This window comes from Mobula birostris, chromosome 14 (assembly GCF_030028105.1).
Source record: "Mobula birostris isolate sMobBir1 chromosome 14, sMobBir1.hap1, whole genome shotgun sequence".
Lineage (NCBI taxonomy): Eukaryota > Metazoa > Chordata > Chondrichthyes > Myliobatiformes > Myliobatidae > Mobula > Mobula birostris.
Genome location: NC_092383.1, coordinates 49083074 through 49102143, shown reverse-complemented (window position 1 = coordinate 49102143; position 19070 = coordinate 49083074). Strand labels below are relative to the sequence as shown.

The window sequence follows — 19070 nt, the reverse complement described above, 5'->3', positions numbered from 1 at the left end:
GTGACCATGTTCGTGCATTCTACCCGTGGTCACGTTATTGCCATTTCCCTGTGGCCACATTTGTCCGTTCTCCCCTTGACCATGTTTCTGCATTCTCCCAGTGATCACATATGTTCATTTTCCCCACCACCATGTTAATGTATTCTCCCCGTGACAACGTTTCTGCATTCTCCTTGTCACCACGTTTGTGCATTCTCCCTGTCACCATGTTAATGCATTTTCCTGGTGACAGTGTTTATGCACTCTTCCGGTGACCACATTTGTCTAAACTCTCCGTGACCATGTTTGTGCATTCTCCCCGTGACCACGTTTCTGCATTCTCCCAGTGATCACATTTGTTCATTCTCCCCATCACCACATTGGTGCATTTTCCCTGTGACCACATTAGTGCATTCTCCCCTTGAGCACTATTTTGTATTCTCCCCTTGGCCACATTTGTTCATTCTCCCCATCACCACATTGGTGCATTCTCCCTGTGACCATGTTAATGCATTCTCCCCTTGAGCACTATTTTGTATTCGCCGCTTGGCCACATTTGTTCATTCTCCCCATCACCACATTGGTGCATTCTCCCTGTGACCATGTTAGTGCACTCTCCCCGTGACCATGTTTGTACATTCTACCCATGGTCACGTTATTTCTATCACCCTGTGGCCACGTTTGTCCATTCTCTCCGTGACCACATTTGTTCATTCTACCCTGACCATGTTAGTGCATTCTCCCCATGACCACGTTAGTGCATTCTCCCCGTGACCACGTTAGTGCATTCTCCCCGTGACCATGTTTGTCCATTCTCCCAGTCAGCACATTAATGCATTCTCCCCATGGCCACATTTGTCCTTTCTCCCTGTGGCCACGTTTCTCCATTGTCCCCTTGACGACATTTCTCCATTCTGCCCGTGATCATGTTTGTCCATTGTACCAATGACTACGTTTGTCCATTCTACCCATGACCACATTTGGCCATTGTTCCCGTGACCATGCGAGTGCATTGTCTCTGTGACCATGTTTGTGCATTCTACCCGTGGTCACATTATTGCCATTTCCCCGTCGCCACGTTTGTCCATTCTCCCCTTGACCATGTTTCTGCATTCTCCCAGTGATCACATTTGTTCATTCTCCCCATCACCACGTTGGTGAATTCTCCCCGTGACCACATTTCTGCATTCTCCCCGTAACCACATTTGTGCATTCTCCCCATGACCACGTTTCTGCATTCTCCCCGTGACCATGTTTTTCCATTCATCCCCTGACCATGTTTCTGTATTCTCCCCGTGACAATGTTTGTCTATTCTCCCCGTCACCACATTAGTGCATTCTCCCCGTGACCAGGTTACTGCATTCTCCCCGTTACCATGTTTGTCCATTCTCACCGTCACCACGTTAGCGCATTCTCCCCGTGGCCATGTTTGTCCATTCTCACTGTCACCACGTTAGCGCATTCTCCCCGTGGCCATGTTTGTCCATTCTCACCGTCACCACGTTAGCGCATTCTCCCCGTGGCCATGTTTGTCCTTTCTCCCCATAACCACGTTTCTGCATTCTCCCCGTGACCACGTTAGTGCATTCTCCCCGTGACCACATTTGTCCATTCTCTCCTGACCACGTTACTGCATTCTCCCTGTGGCCATGTTTGTCCTTTCTCCCCATAACCATGTTTCTGCATTCTCCCCGTGACCACGTTTGTACATTCTCCCCATAGCCACGTTTCTGCATTCCCCCCGTGACCACGTTTGTACATTCTCCCCATAACCACGTTTCTGCATTCTTCCCATGACCACATTTGTATATTCTCCCCGTAACCACATTTCTGCATTCTCTCCGTGACCATGTTTGTGCATTCTACCCGTGGTCACGTTATTGCCATTTCCCCGTGGCCACGTTTGTCCATTCTCCCCTTGACCATGTTTCTGTATTCTCCCAGTGATCACATTTGTTCATTCTCCTCATCACCATGTTGGTGAATTCTCCCTGTGACCACGTTTCTGCATTCTCCCTGTGAACACATTTGTGCATTCTTGCCATCACCACGTTGGTGCAATCTCCCTGTGACCACATTAGTGCATTCTCCCCATGACCACAGTTGTGCATTCTAGCCGTGGTCAGGTTAGTGCTATCACCCAGTGGTCACGATTGTCCATTCTCCCCGTGACCATGTTTCTGCATTCGCCCTGTGACCACGTTTGTTCATTCTCCCCGTGACCACATTGGTGAATTCTCCCTCTGACCACGTTAGTGCATTCTCCTCTTGAGCACTATTCTGCATTCTCCATGTGACCACATTTGTTCATTCTCCCCGTCACCACGTTACTGCATTCTCCCCATGACTACGTTAGTGCATTCTCCCCATCACCACGTTAGCGCATTCTCCCTGTCACCACGTTTGCCCATTCTCTCCTGACCATTTTTGTCCATTCTCCCCGTGACCACATTTCTGCATTCTCCCCGTGACCACGTTTGTCCATTCTACCCATGACCACGTTTCTGCATTCTCCCCATGACCACGTTAATGCATTTTCCTGGTGACAGCGTTAATGCACTCTTTCCGTGACCACATTTGTTCATTCTCCCCGTCACCACGTTAGTGCATTCTCCCCATGACCACATTTGTTCATTCACCCGTCACCACATTACTGCATTCTCCCCATGACTACATTAGTGCATTCTCCCCATCACCACGTTACTGCATTCTCCCTGTCACCACATTTGTCCATTCTCTCCTGACCATGTTTGTCCATTCTCCCTGTGGCCACATTTGTGCATTCTCCCCATGACCACATTTCTGTATTCCCCCCATGACCACATTTCTGCATTCTCCCCATGACCACATTTGTCCATTCTCCCCATGACCACATTTCTGCATTCTCCCCATGACCACATTTGTCCATTCTCCCATGACCACATTTCTGCATTCTCCCCATGACCACATTTCTGCATTCTCCCCATGACCACATTTGTCCATTCTCCCATGACCACATTTCTGCATTCTCCCCATGACCACATTTGTCCATTCTCCCCGTCACCACGTTAGTGCATTCTCCCCGTGGCCATGTTTGTCCTTTCTCCCATAACCACGTTTCTGCATTCTACCCGTGACCATGTTAGTGCATTATCCCCATGACCACATTTGTCTGTTCTCTCCTGACCACGTTACTGCATTCTCCCCATTACCATGTTTGTCCATTCCTGCCGTGACCACGTTAGTGCATTCATCCCGTCACCACATTAGTGCATTCTCCCCATGACCACGTTTCTGCATTCTCCCCATGACCACATTTATTCATTTTCCCCACCACCACATTAATGTATTCTCCCTGTGACAACGTTTCTGCATTCTCCTTGTCACCATGTTTGTGCATTCCTCCCGTGACCACGTTAGTGCATTCATCCCGTCACCACATTAGTGCATTCTCCCCATGACCAAGTTTCTGCATTCTCCCCATGACCATATTTATTCATTTTCCCCACCACCACATTAATGTATTCTCCCCGTGACAATGTTTCTGCATTCTCCCCGTCACCACGTTAGCACATTCTCCCCGTGGCCATGTTTGTCCTTTCTCCCCATAACCACGTTTCTGCATTCTCCCCATGACCACGTTTGTCCATTCTCCCTGTGACCACATTTGTCCATTCTCTCCTGACCACATTACTGCATTCTCCCCGTTACCATGTTTGTCCATTCCTCCCGTAACCACGTTAGTGCATTCATCCCGTCACCACATTAGTGCATTCTCCCCATGACCACGTTTCTGCATTCTCTCCATGACCACATTTATTCATTTTCCCCACCACCGCATTAATGTATTCTCCCTGTGACAACGTTTCTGCATTCTCCTTGTCACCATGTTTGTGCATTTTCCTCGTCACCATGTTAATGCATTTTCCTGGTGACAGCGTTAATGCACTCTTCCGGTGACCACATTTGTCTAAACTCTCCGTGACCATGTTTGTGCATTCTCCCTGTGACCACGTTTCTGCATTCTCCCAGTGATCACATTTGTTCATTCTCCCCGTCACCACGTTGGTGCGTTCTCCCCGTGACCATGTTAGCGCATTCTCCCCGTGACCACATTTGTCCATTCTCTCCTGACCACATTACTGCATTCTCCCGTTACCATGTTTGTCCATTCCTCCCGTGACCACGTTAGTGCATTCATCCCGTCACCACATTAGTGCATTCTCCCCATGACCAAGTTTCTGCATTCTCCCCATGACCATATTTATTCATTTTCCCCACCACCACATTAATGTATTCTCCCCGTGACAATGTTTCTGCATTCTCCCCGTCACCACGTTAGCGCATTCTCCCCGTGGCCATGTTTGTCCTTTCTCCCCATAACCACGTTTCTGCATTCTCCCCATGACCACGTTTGTCCATTCTCCCTGTGACCACATTTGTCCATTCTCTCCTGACCACATTACTGCATTCTCCCCGTTACCATGTTTGTCCATTCCTCCCGTGACCACGTTAGTGCATTCATCCCGTCACCACATTAGTGCATTCTCCCCATGACCACGTTTCTGCATTCTCTCCATGACCACATTTATTCATTTTCCCCACCACCGCATTAATGTATTCTCCCTGTGACAACGTTTCTGCATTCTCCTTGTCACCATGTTTGTGCATTTTCCTCGTCACCATGTTAATGCATTTTCCTGGTGACAGCGTTAATGCACTCTTCCGGTGACCACATTTGTCTAAACTCTCCGTGACCATGTTTGTGCATTCTCCCTGTGACCACGTTTCTGCATTCTCCCAGTGATCACATTTGTTCATTCTCCCCGTCACCACGTTGGTGCGTTCTCCCCGTGACCATGTTAGCACATTCTCCCTGTGACCACATTTGTCCATTCTCTCCTGACCACATTACTGCATTCTCCCCGTTACCATGTTTGTCCATTCCTCCCGTGACCACGTTAGTGCATTCATCCCGTCACCACATTAGTGCATTCTCCCCATGACCAAGTTTCTGCATTCTCCCCATGACCATATTTATTCATTTTCCCCACCACCACATTAATGTATTCTCCCCGTGACAATGTTTCTGCATTCTCCCCGTCACCACGTTAGCGCATTCTCCCCGTGGCCATGTTTGTCCTTTCTCCCCATAACCACGTTTCTGCATTCTCCCCGTGACCACGTTAGTGCATTATCCCCGTGACCACATTTGTCCGTTCTCTCCCGACCACGTTACTGCATTCTCCCCGTTACCATGTTTGTCCATTCCTGCCGTGACCACGTTAGTGCATTCATCCCATCACCACATTAGTGTATTCTCCCCATGACCACGTTTCTGCATTCTCGCCATGACCACATTTATTCATTTTCCCCACCACCACATTAATGTATTCTCCCCGTGACAACGTTTCTGCATTCTCCTTGTCACCACGTTTGTGCATTCTCCCCGTCACCATGTTAATGCATTTTCCTGGTGACAGCGTTAATGTACTCTTCCGGTGACCACATTTGTCTAAACTCTCCGTGACCATGTTTGTGCTTTCTCCCCGTGACCACGTTTCTGCATTCTCCCTGTGACCACGTTAGTGTATTCTCCCTTTGAGCACTATTTTGTATTCCCCCTTGGCCACATTTGTTCATTCTCCCCATCACCACATTGGTGCATTCTCCCTGTGACCACGTTAGTGCATTCTCCCCTTGAGCACTATTTTGTATTCTCCGCTTGGCCACATTTATTCATTCTCCCCATCACGACATTAGTGCATTCTCCCCGTGACCATGTTAGTGCATTCGCCCCGTGACCATATTTATGCATTCTACCCATGGTCACGTTATTTCCATCACCCCGTGGCCACGTTTGACCATTCTCCCCGTGACCAGATTTGTTCATTCTACCTTGACCACGTTAGTGCATTCTCCCCGTGACCGTGTTTGTCCATTCTCCCCGTCAGCACGTTAGTGCATTCTCCCCATGGCCACATTTGTCCTTTCTCCCTGTGAGCATGTTTCTCCATTCTGCCCGTGATCATGTTTATCCATTCTCCTTGTGACCACGTTTCTGCATTCTCTCTGTGACCAAGTCAGTGAATTTTCCCCATGGCCACGTTTGTTGATTCTCTGTCTGATCACGTTTCTGTTTTCTTCCTGTGACCACGTTTCTACATTTTCCCTGTGGTCTTGTTTCTGCATTCTCCCCATGACCACGTTTGTCCATTCTCCCTGTGACCACATTTGTCCATTCTCTCCTGACCATATTACTGCATTCTCCCCGTTACCATGTTTGTCCATTCCTCCCGTGACCACGTTAGTGCATTCATCCCGTCACCACATTAGTGCATTCTCCCCATGACCATGTTTCTGCATTCTCCCCATGACCACATTTATTCATTTTCCCCACCACCACATTAATGTATTCTCCCTGTGACAACGCTTCAGCATTCTCCTTGTCACCACGTTTGTGCATTCTCCCCGTGGCCATGTTTGTCCTTTCTCCCCATAACCACGTTTCTGCATTCTCCCCATGACCACGTTTGTCCATTCTCCCTGTGACCACATTTGTCCATTCTCTCCTGACCACATTACTGCATTCTCCCCGTTACCATGTTTGTCCATTCCTGCCGTGACCACGTTAGTGCATTCATCCCGTCACCACATTAGTGCATTCTCCCCATGACCACGTTTCTGCATTCTCCCCATGACCACATTTATTCATTTTCCCCACCACCGCATTAATGTATTCTCCCCGTGACAACGCTTCAGCATTCTCCTTGTCACCACGTTAGCGCATTCTCCCCGTCACCATGTTATTGCATTTTCCTGGTGACAGCGTTAATGCACTCTTCCGGTGACCACATTTGTCTAAACTCTCCGTGACCATGTTTGTGCTTTCTCCCCGTGACCATGTTTGTGCTTTCTCCCCGTGACCACGTTTCTGCATTCTCCCAGTGATTACATTTGTTCATTCTCCCCGTCACCACATTGGTGCATTCTCCCTGTGACCACGTTTCTGCATTCTCCCTGTGACCACGTTAGTGCATTCTCCCCTTGAGCACTATTTTGTATTCTCCCCTTGGTCACATTTGTTCATTCTCCCCATCACGACATTGGTGCATTCTCCCCTTGAGCACTATTTTGTATTCTCCGCTTGGCTACATTTGTTCATTCTCCAATTTGTTCAGCCTCCAAACAGCTGCAGGGATGTGGACTACAAATTACAACTGGAAATAGAAAAGGCTTGTCAGAAGGGCAGTGTTATGATAATTGTGGGGGATTTTAACATGCGAGTAGATTGGAAAAATCCGGTCGGCACTGGATCTCAAGAGAGAGAATTTGTAGAACGTCTGCTTTTTAGAACAGCTTGTTGTTGAGCCCACTAGGGGATCGGCTGTACTGGATTGGGTATTGTATAATGAACCGGAGGTGATTGGAGAGATTGAGGTGAAGGAACCCTGAGGAGGCAGTGATCATAACATGATTGAGTTCACTGTGAAATTAGCAAAAGAGAAGCCGAAATCTGATGTGTCTGTGTTTCAGTGGAGTAAAGGAAATTACAGCGGCATGAGAGAGGAACTGGCCAAAGTTGACTGGAAAGAGACACTGGCAGAGCAGCAGTGGCTGGAGTTTATGCGAGAAATGAGGAATGTGCAAGACAGGTATATTCCAAAAAAGAAGAAATTTTCGAGTGGAAAAAGGACGCAACCATGGTTGACAAGAGAAGTCAAAGCCAAAGTTAAAGCAAAGGAGAGGGCATACAAGGAAGCAAAAATTAGTGGGAAGACAGAGGATTGGGAAGTTTTTAACACCTTACAAAAGGAAACCAAGAAGGTCATTAAGAGAGAAAAGATTAACTATGAAAGGAAACTGGCAAATAATATCAAAGAGGATACTAAAAGCTTTTTCAAGTATATAAAGAGTAAAAGACAGGTGAGAGTAGATATAGGACCAATAGAAAATGATACTGGAGAAATTGTAATGGGAGATGAGGAGATGGCAGAGGAACTGAACAAGTATTTTGCATCAGTCTTCACTGAGGAAGACAGCAGGATACCAGACACTCAAGAGTGGCAGGGAAGAGAAGTGTGTGCAGTCACAATTACGACAGAGAAAGTACTCAGGAAGCTGAATAGGCTAAAGGTCGATAAATCTCCTGGACCAGATGGAATGCACCCTCGTGTTCTGAAGGAAGTAGCTGTGGAGATTGCGGAGGCATTAGCGATGATCTTTCAAAAGTCGATAGATTCTGGCATGGTTCCGGAAGACTGGAAGATTGCAAATGTCACTCCACTATTTAAGAAGGGGGCAAGGAAGCAAAAAGGAAATTATAGATCTGTTAGCTTGGCATTGGTGGTTGGGAAGTTGTTGGAGTCGATTGTCAAGGATGAGGTTACAGAGTACCTGGAGGCATATGACAAGATAGGCAGAACTCAGCATGGATTCCTTAAAGGAAAATCCTGCCTGACAATCCTATTACAATTTTTTGAGGAAATTACCAGTAGGCTAGACAAGGGAGATGCAGTGGATGTTGTATATTTGGATTTTCAGAAGGCCTTTGACAAGGTGCCACACATGAGGCTACTTAACAAGATAAGAGCCCATGGAATTACAGGAAAGTTACATACGTGGATAGAGCATTGGCTGATTGGCAGGAAACAGAGAGTGGGAATAAAGGGATCCTATTCTGGTTGGCTGCTGGTTACCAGTGGTGTTCCACAGGGATCAGTGTTGGGGCCGCTTCTTTTTACATTGTACATCAACGATTTGGATTATGGAATAGATGGCTTTGTGGCTAAGTTTGCTGACGATACGAAGATAGGTGGAGGGGCCGGTAGTGCTGAGGAAACGGAGAGTCTGCAGAGAGACTTGGATAGATTGGAAGAATGGGCAGAGAAGTGGCAAATGAAGTACAATGTTGGAAAATGTATGGTTATGCACTTTGGCAGAAAAAATAAACGGGCAGACTATTATTTAAATGGGGAAAGAATTCAAAGTTCTGAGATGCAACGGGACTTGGGAGTCCTCGTAAAATTAACCTCCAGGTTGAGTCAGTAGTGAAGAAGGCGAATGCAATGTTGGCATTCATTTCTAGAGGAATAGAGTATAGGAGCAGGGATGTGATGTTGAGGCTCTATAAGGCGCTGGTGAGACCTCACTTGGAGTACTGTGGGCAGTTTTGGTCTCCTTATTTAAGAAAGGATGTGCTGTCGTTGGAGAGGGTACAGAGAAGATTCACTAGAATGATTCCGGGAATGAGAGGGTTAACATATGAGGAACGTTTGTCCGCTCTTGGACTGTATTCCTTGAAGTTTAGAAGAATGAGGGGAGACCTCATAGAAACATTTCGAATGTTAAAAGGCATGGACAGAGTGGATGTGGCAAAGTTGTTTCCCATGATGGGGGAGTCTAGTACGAGAGGGCATGACTTCAGGATTGAAGGACGCCCTTTCAGAACAGAAATGCGAAGAAATTTTTTTAGTCAGAGGGTGGTGAATCTATGGAATTTGTTGCCACGGGCAGCAGTGGAGGCCAAGTCATTGGGTGTATTTAAGGCAGAGATTGATAGGTATCTGAGTAGCCAGGGCATCAAAGGTTATGGTGAGAAGGCGGGGCAGTGGGACTAAATAGGATAAAATGGATCAGCTCATGATAAAATGGCGGAGCAAACTCGATGGGCCGAATGGCCTACTTCTGCTCCTTTGTTTTATGGTCTTATGGTCTCCCCATCACCACATTAGTGCATTCTCCCTGTGACCATGTTAGTGCATTCTCCCCGTGACCATATTTATGCATTCTACCCATGGTCACGTTATTTCCATCACCCCGTGGCAACGTTTGTCCATTCTCCCCGTGACCAGATTGTTCATTCTACCCTGACCACGTTAGTGCATTCTCCCCGTGACCACGTTGGTGCATTCTCCCTGTGACCATGTTAGTGCATTCTCCCCGTCAGCACATTAGTGTATTCTCCCCGTGGCCACATTTGTCCTTTCTCCCCGTGAGCACGTTTCTCCATTCTGCCCGTGATCATGTTTATCCATTCTCCTTGTGACCATGTTTCTGCATTCTCTCTGTGACCAAGACAGTGAATTTTCCCCATGGCCACATTTGTTGATCCTCCGTCTGATCACGTTTCTGCTTTCTTCCTGTGACCACGTTTCTACATTTTCCTTGTGGTCTTGTTTGTGCATTCTCCACATGACCACATTTCTTCATTCTCCCCGTGACCACGTTTGTGCTTTCTCCGCAAGACCACATTTGTCCATTCCTACGTGACAAGTTTCTGCATTCTCACCATGACCACGTTTCTGCATTCTCCCCGTGATCACGTTTCTGCATTCTCTCCATGACCATGTTTGTGCATTCTCCCCGTGACCACATTTATTCATTTTCCCCACCACCACATTAATGTATTCTCCCCGTGACAACGTTTCTGCATTCTCCTTGTCACCACGTTTGTGCATTCTCCCTGTCACCATGTTAATGCATTTTCCTGGTGACAGCGTTAATGCACTCTTCCGGTGACCACACTTGTCTAAACTCTCCGTGACCATGTTTGTGCATTCTCCCCGTGACAACGTTTCTGCATTCTCCCAGTGATCACATTTGTTCATTCTCCCCGTCACCACGTTGGTGCATTCTCCCTGTGACCACATTAGTGCATTCTCCCCTTGAGCACTATTTTGTATTCTCCCCTTGGCCACATTTGTTCAGTCTCCCCGTCAGCACGTTAGTGCATTCTCCCCGTGACCACGTTAGTGCATTCTCCCCGTGACCATGTTTGTCCATTCTCCCCATGGCCACATTTGTCCATTCTCCCCGTGAGCACATTTCTCCTTTCTGCCCGTGATCATGTTTATCCATTCTCCCTGTGGCCACATTTCTGCAATCTGTCTGTGACCAAGTCAGTGAATTTTCCCCATGGCCACATTTGTTGATTCTCCGTCTGATCACGTTTCTGTTTTCTTCCTGTGACCACATTTCTACATTTTCCCTGTGGTTTTGTTTGTGCATTTTCCACATGACCACATTTCTTCATTCTCCCCGTGACCAAGTTTGTGCTTTCACCACAAGACCACATTTGTCCATTCCTCCCGTGACAAGTTTCTGCATTCTCACCATGACCATGTTTCTGCATTCTCCCCGTGACCATGTTTCTGCATTCTCCCCATGACCACGTTTGTGTATTCTCCCAGTGATCACATTTGTTCATTCTCCCCGTGACCACATTTGTGCTTTCTCCCCGTGGCAGCATTAGTGCATTCTCCCCATGACCATATTTATCCATTCTCCCCTGACAACATTTCTGCATTGTCCTCATGACCACGTTTATCCATTCTCCCCATGACTACGTTTCTGCACTCTCCCCGTGACTACGTTTCTGCACTCTCCGCGTGACCATGTTTCTGCATTCTCCCTGTGACCACGTTTGTCCATTCTTCTGATCACCACGTTTCTGCATTCTCCCTGTGACCACGTTTGTCCATTCTCCCTGTGACCACGTTTCTGCATTCTCCCTATGACCACATTTGTCCATTCTTCCCATCACCACATTTTTGCAGTCTCTCTGCGACCACGTTTGTCCATTCTCCACGTGATCATGTTTGTCCATTCTCCTCGTGACGATGTTTGTGCATTCTTCCCATGGCCACGTTTCTGCATTCTCTCTGTGACCATCTTTGTGCATTCTCCCTGTGACCATCTTTGTGCATTCTACCCATGGTTACGTTAGTGCCATCTCCCCGTGGCATGATTGTGCATTCTCCCCAATATCACATTTCTGCATTCTCCCTGTGACCACATTAGTGCATTCTCCCTGTCACCAGGTTTGTCCTTTCTCCCCGTGACCACACTTCTGCATTCTCCCCTTGACCATGTTTGTCTATTCCTCCCTGACCACGTTTTTGCATTCCCCCCATGACCGCATTTGTCCATTCTTCCTGTGACCATGTTTCTGCATTCTCCCCATGACCATGTTTGTCCATTCTCCCCATCACCACGTTAGTGGATTCTCCCCATTGCCATGTTTGTCCTTTCTCCCCGTGACCACATTCTGCATTCTCCCTGTGACCATGTTTGTACATTCTCCCTGTCACCACGTTAGTGCAATGTCCCTGTCACATTTGTCCATTCTCCCCGTGACCATATTTGTCCATTCTTATGGTGATCACGTTTGTCCATTCTTCCCATGTCTACGTTTCTACGTTCTCCCCGTGACCACATTTGTCCATTGTCCCTGTGACCATGTTTGTTCATTCTCCCCATGACCACGTTTCTGCATTCTCCCAGTGATCACATTTGTTCATTCTCCCCGTCACCGCATTGGTGAATTCTCCCTGCGATCACGTTAGTGCATTCTCCCTGTGACCACATATTTCTTCCGAATGTTCTGCTTTCCTCCCATATCCCACAGACATACAGGCTTAGTGAAGTGTGTGTCTGTGCCTGAAGCATGGCACTTCTTGCAAGCTGCCCAACACAATCCTTACTGATTTGATTTGCCAGAAATGACACATTTCACTAAATGTTTCAATGTTACATGTGACGAATGAATCTGATTTTTCGAAGAGGCTGTCAGACTAGTTGAATATTGTGAGCAGTTTTTATCTATTGGATAGCATCCAGAAGAGGTTCACCAGAATGAACCCAGGGATGAAAGAGTTAATGTATTCCTCTGGGCCTGTACTCACTGGAATTTAAGAGAATGATGGAGCTGGGGGTTTGAATCTTACTGAAACCTATCTAATATTGAAAGACCTGGACAGAGTGGATACGGAAGGGGTATTCTCTATAATGGGGGTGTCTAAGATCAGAGGTCACAGCCTCAGAATTGAATGAATTTGTAGTGTATTTAATATTTCCGTAATAATTGACTCGTATTGTTTGATTAAGCATTTTTTGTTGTTTACATAATTCATTCTGGGTTATCTGTAAGAAGAATGTGAATAGCATATGTCATAATGCCACCACGTCATATGTGTGCGCCTCACTAAGGAGGAAGTCGAAGTAGACAAGAATCCCTGGCTCTTGTGTTTTTCTTTGAAAACATAACAATGGTGCTGAGGAAGTTTTAAAAATGAACCCGAGATGACTACCTACCTGTTGAAGTGCAGCATATTTTTCTTCAGAGGGGGAGCGAGATGTTCGTGTTTACATAAGTGTAGCATATTTTCCTTCGGAAGGGAGGAGAGGTGTTTGAGCTAAAAAAAAAGGCAGAAAATAGACAAAAGGAACAAGCAACGAGTTTGTAATCAGTGAATACCAGTGATAATAAAAAAGCAGAAATGGCTGGTTACATTGGAACAACAGACATGTTTGATTGCACAACTGATAACTGGATGATATATACTGAGCAAATTTAGCAGTACTTTGAAGCAAATGAAATAGCTGATGAAAATGTGCCAGTGTTGCTGAGTGCAATGGGTGGAAAAGCATATGGTTTGCTTAAACATTTACCTGCTCCAACCAAACTGGCTGGAATGAGCTTTGCTGATATTGTGAATGTAATGCAGGAACATTATAACCAAAACCATTGTTGATTTAGGTTTCATAAGCAGAATGAAAAGGAAGAGTAGTCCATTTCAGGTTACGTGGCTAAATTGAAAAAATTGTCTGAGCATTGTCAGTTCAGTAATGCCGTTAATGGTGCACTGAGAGAGCATTCAGTTTGTGGAATCTTACAAGAAACCATCCAAAAATAGCTCCTAACTGACGCACAACTCGAATTTAAAGGACCATTTGAAATAGCTGTCTCAATGGAAACAGCAGGCAGAGATGCAATTGAGTTGCAGACAGGAATGAAAGTGAGTATGAACAAAATGAATATGTAAACAAAAGATTATGGGCTCTGAGTAATGATAAGTGTGAATTCTTTAAACCAAGCATCACTTATTGTAGTCACACCATTGACCCACGAGAATTACACAAGTGTGCTCAAAAAATTCAAGTAGTGGTGGATGCCCCAAGGCCAAACGATGTGTCACAGTTGTGGTATCTTTTAGGATTTGTCAATTCCTGCCAAACCTGGCTACCGTGCTCCACCCCTTGAACTCATTACTGCAGATCGGGAAGAAATGGCAATGGACGAAGCAGTGTGAGGTGGCTTTCCAAAAGACAAAGGGAATGTTGACATCAGACACTGTACTCACATATTATGATCCACATCGTCCAGTGAAGCTTGCCTGCAAAGCCTTGGCTTCTGGTATGGGTGCAGTCATGTTATGTGTTACGAGTGTTGGAAGTGGATGCTTCATAGCCTTTGCATCACGTTCCTGTACCGCTGCTGAGAAAAATTATGCACAGATGGACAGAGAGGCCTTGAGTCTGGTTTGGGGATTAAAATGTTTCAACCAGTGCTTGATTGGGAGAGGGTTTACTCTCGTTACTGATCATCAATTACCGGTGTCCATTTTCAATCCACAGAAGTGTGTTCCACTAACAGCAGCAGCATGAGTATAGGGATGGGCTCTGTTTCTTGGAGGACACAATTACAAGATCGGATTCAAGAAGACACTAATCATGGAAGTACTGATAGATTGTCCCATTTACCCTTGGAAAAGGAAATACCTGAATCATTTACAAAAGAGGGAATATCCTCCCTAATGCAAATCACCAGTCTCCCTATTATGGCAGAGATGATCCAAAGGAAACCAGAATAGACCCCATACTGTCTCAGGTCTTCATGGCCACCAAAATTGGCTGGAATGTGCAGCAGAAACTCCAGTTTTTTCCCTATTTTTTACCAGCACTGGGAAGAACTTGCTTTATGGAGGTTGCTTTATATGGGGATTGTTGTACCATCCAAGCTGAGAGCTAAGGAGTTGGAGGACCTAGATGTATCTAGGCATGGTGAGAGTGAAAGCATTGACTCAAAGCTTTGTCTGGTGGCCTGGGATAGATCAGCAGATCAAGCAGCTCACCATGCACTGTTCAGGATGCCATCATGTCCAGAAAATGCCAAGAGTGGCACCCCTCCGTCCCTGGGAATGGTCTGCATTGCCCTGACAGAGGAGTCATGTGGATTTTGCTGGACAATTCTCTGTAATAGTGGATGCAGCTGCAAAGTAGCCAGAGGTATTCCCAATAGTCTCCACTACAGCCTCGCACACTGCTGATGTGTTGAGAAGCCTCTTCTTAAGGACTGAGGTTCTAGACCACTTAGTGAAAATGGACCACAGTTTGTTGCGGAATAGTTTCAGTCACAGCTGAACATGAATGGAGTAAGACATATTACATGTGCACCACACCACCCAGCTATGAACAGCTTGGTGGAAAATTTTGTCTAGAGTCGACACCTACAACCACCATGGAGGAGGACCCAGAAGCTGAGATTGTTTTACAGCCATAAGTCTCACCTGCCAAACAGAGTGACTCCCCTTGTTATCCTACAGGAGTAAGAAATTCTCAACTGTGATTGAATCTTTAAGCCTGAATGGGACAATTAGATGTTGTGGATGCCTATGTTGCAGTTGTGTTATATAGTTTACTGAGTATATCAAAGGACTAGAGAACAATATGTTGCATATTTGAGTTGAGATGCATTCTATATTGAGCTGGAGTTTATAACTAGGCAGGGAGGAGTGTAATGTATTTAACAATTTGAGTAATATTACAAATCTATTGTTTGACAAGTGTTCTTTGTTGTTTACATAATTCATTACGGATTATAAGTAATGATGTTTGTCATAATGCCACCACGCATATGTGATCGCCTCAGGACGAAGTAGACAAGAGTCCTGGGCTCCCATGTTTTTCCTTTTGATTAGTTTCTGGAGTTACAAAACATAACAGAACAAAGATCAGGAGGAATTCCTTCAGCTAGAGGGTGGAGAATCTGTGGAATGCATTGCCAGAGATGGCTGTGGAGGGCCAATTATTTGGATATATTTATATCAAAGGTTGATAGGTTCTTGATTAGTAATGTTGTCAAAGGTTACAGGAAGAACACAGGAGAATGGAGTTGAGAGGGATAATAAATCAGGCATGATGAAATAGTCGCATAGACTCGATGGGCTGAATGGCCTGTTCTGTTCTTATGTCTGAAGGTCAGCTTTTAATTTAACATGTAACTTGTCCTGAATTCAGTACAGAGTTTGCATGCTCTCCCATGACCGTGTGGGTTTCCTCTGGGTGCTCCGGATTCCTCCCACATTCCAAAGACATATGGTTAGGGTCAGTAAATTGTGGACGTGTTATGTTGGCAACAGAAGCATGGCGACACTTCCTGGTTGCGCCCTTTGTGACTTGATCTGATGCATATGACACATTTTGCTGTTGTTTCGAACTAGGAAACTGTGACCAATTTTTACACCCAGAGTGACAGTACTGTTGAGTGCTGTACCCTTGAGGATGCCATCTTTCTGATGTGAGATTTTAAACCGAGGCCTAGGCTCATTTTAGCATTTTCATACCTCATCCTTGTTGCTTTCTGAATCAGAATCAGGTTTATTATCACTGAGTGTATCTTTATGGTCTTCTGTTGCCGTAGCCTATCCACTTTAAGGTTTGACATGTTGTGCATTCAGATATTCTCTTCTGCACACCACTGTTGTAATGTGTGGTTAATTAAGATACTGTCACCTTTCTGTCAGCTTGAACCAGTCTGGCCATTCTCCTCTGACCTCTCTCATTAACAAGTTGTTTTCACATGCACAACTGCTTTTCACTGGGTTTTTTTTGTTTATTGCACCATTCCCTGTAAACTCAAGAGCAGGGGTGGCCAACCTTTTACATTCCATGCGTCAATTTTTTCACTCACAAGTTCAGATGCGCCATACAACTCTTGTACCCTCATTTAATTCTTGTAAAAATACGTTAATATAGAACTCGTGCATGAAAAAAATTGTACCGGAACTCATGCATGAAAAAGTTGACTCATGGAACGTAAAAGGTTGGCCACCCCTGCCCCAGAGACTGTTGTGCATGAAAATCCCAGGAGATCAGCAGTTTCTGAGATACTCAAACCACCCCATCTGGCACCAACAATCATTCCACAGTCAAAGTCACTGAGATCACATTTCTTCCCCATTGTGAGCAACAACTGCACCTCTTGTCCATACTTACATGCTTTTATGCATAGAGTTGCTGTCACATGATTGGCTGATTAGATATTTACATTAACAGCAGGTGTATAGGTGTGTCTAATAAAGTGGCCACTGGGTGAACTGTACGTCATAGCATTTATCGTTTTGTGGCTGTGGTACAGTACAACATATAATTATTATAAGTTTCAGTAAATTAATAAATAGTGCTAAAGAAGAGGGAGATGGTTTTCAAGACGCTCAGAAATCTGATGGCAGAGCGATAGAAGGTTCACTCAACTTCACTCACCCATCATTGAACTTTTTCCACACCCTATGAACTCATTTTCAAGGACTCTCCATCTCATGTTCTCGATATTTATTGCTTATTTATTTTTTTTTGTATTTACAGTTTGTTGTCTTTTGCACATTTGTTTGTCTGCCTTCTTGGGGTGTGGTCTTTCGCTGATTCTGTTGTGTTTCTTGGATTTACTGTGTGTGCCACAAGAAAATGTACTTCAGGGTCCTACTGTATATGATGACGTACAAGAACTTTGAACTATGTTTTGACACATCAAAATATCAAAACATACAGTGAAATGAGTCATTTGCATCGACAACCAGCAGAGTCAGAGGATATTGTGGGGACAGCCCATATAGATTTGCCATGCTGCCCACAACTGACCCATACTTCTTATGGATATGGGAGGAAAGCCACACAGTCGTGGAGAGAAAGTACAAACTCCTTACACACAGCGGCGAGAATTGAACCCCAGTTTTATGGGCTGGTGCTGTAAAGTGCCAAGGGTCCTGCTGAAGGGTCTTGTCCTGAAACGTCGAGTGTATTCTTTTCCATAGATGCAGCCTGGCCTGCATTTTGGGTGTGTTGCTTGGATTTCCAGCATCTACAGATTTTCTCTTCTTTGTAGTATAACTGCAGAGCTAGGGTTGACTTTCCTTAGTATCCAGCCTGATGGCATGAGCATTAATTTCTCCAGCTTTCAGTAATTTCCCCCCCCTCTCCCCTTTCTCTCTTCTTCAATTCCACATTCTGGTCTCTTACCTCTTCTCCTCACCTGCTTATCCCCTTCCCCTCACCTGCTTATCCCCTTCCCCTGATGCCCTCCTCATTTCCTTTCCTCCATGGTACACTGTCCTCTCTTATCAGATTCCTCCTTCTCCAGCGCTTAATCTTTACCATCAATCAGCTTCTTAATTCTCCCCCCTACCCCCATCCACCAAGTTTCACCTATCACCTTTCACTTTGTTCTCCTTCCTCTCCCACCTCCTTCTTATTCTGGTATCTTCCCTTTCCTTCCAGCCCTGATAAATGTTCTTGGCCTGAAACATCAACTGTTTATTCCCCTTCATAGATGCTACCTGACCTGAATTCTTCCAGTACCTTGTGTGTGTTACTCTGCATTTCCAGCATTTGCAGAATCGCTTGCGTTCATGATTTAATCCTTGTAAAGACTGTGTCTCGACCTGTTTCTCCAGGGATACTGGCGTCAGATGAGACAGGCTCCTTGGGCTCTCAGGAACTACTCAGGATGGAGGGAATGAGTCTGCTCTCACGCATCATGTAAGTCAACATTGACTAGCCACCGCCGGCCCCTCGACATGCCCTTCCAAAAGGCCAGCAGCCACCTGCCCCTCACATGCCCTTTCGAAAGGCCAGCAGCCGCCTGCCCCTTGACATGCCCTTTTGAAAGGCCAACAGCCGCCTGCCCCCACCTGCCTTTTCGAAAGGCCAGCAGCCACCTGCCCCTCACATGCCCTTTCGAAAGGCCAGTAGCCGCCTGCCCCTCACCTGCTGTTTCAAAAGGCCAGCAGCCGCCTGCCCTTCGACATGCCCTTCTGAAAGGACAGCAGCTGCCTGCCCCTCGACATACCCTTCAGAAAGGCCAGCAGCCGCCTGCCCCTTGACATGCCCTTTTGAAAGGACAGCAGCCGCCTGCCCCTCGAACATTCATGCTGGGTTTAAGGTGTTGATGAGAAGTTTGTTTCTTTTCTTTCCGATATTTAAGAGACTCTTAAATAGGCATATGGATGATTTTTGATTTGCCTTGCATGTTGGTTGTTTGTCAGTCTTTGAG

The 19070-nt window shown here is 45.8% G+C and overlaps 1 protein-coding gene across 2 annotated transcripts in view; it reads left to right on the top strand.

Annotated features, from left to right (window-relative positions):
• The window catches only part of LOC140209887 (voltage-dependent L-type calcium channel subunit alpha-1S-like), a 419288-nt gene that overhangs the window by 124662 nt on the left and 275556 nt on the right, over positions 1-19070 (top strand). For both annotated transcript variants that reach the window (XM_072278518.1, XM_072278519.1), the window contains exon 9: positions 18472-18556. In XM_072278518.1, coding sequence (XP_072134619.1) covers positions 18472-18556 — 85 coding nt within the window. The remainder of the gene's footprint in view (positions 1-18471; positions 18557-19070) is intronic.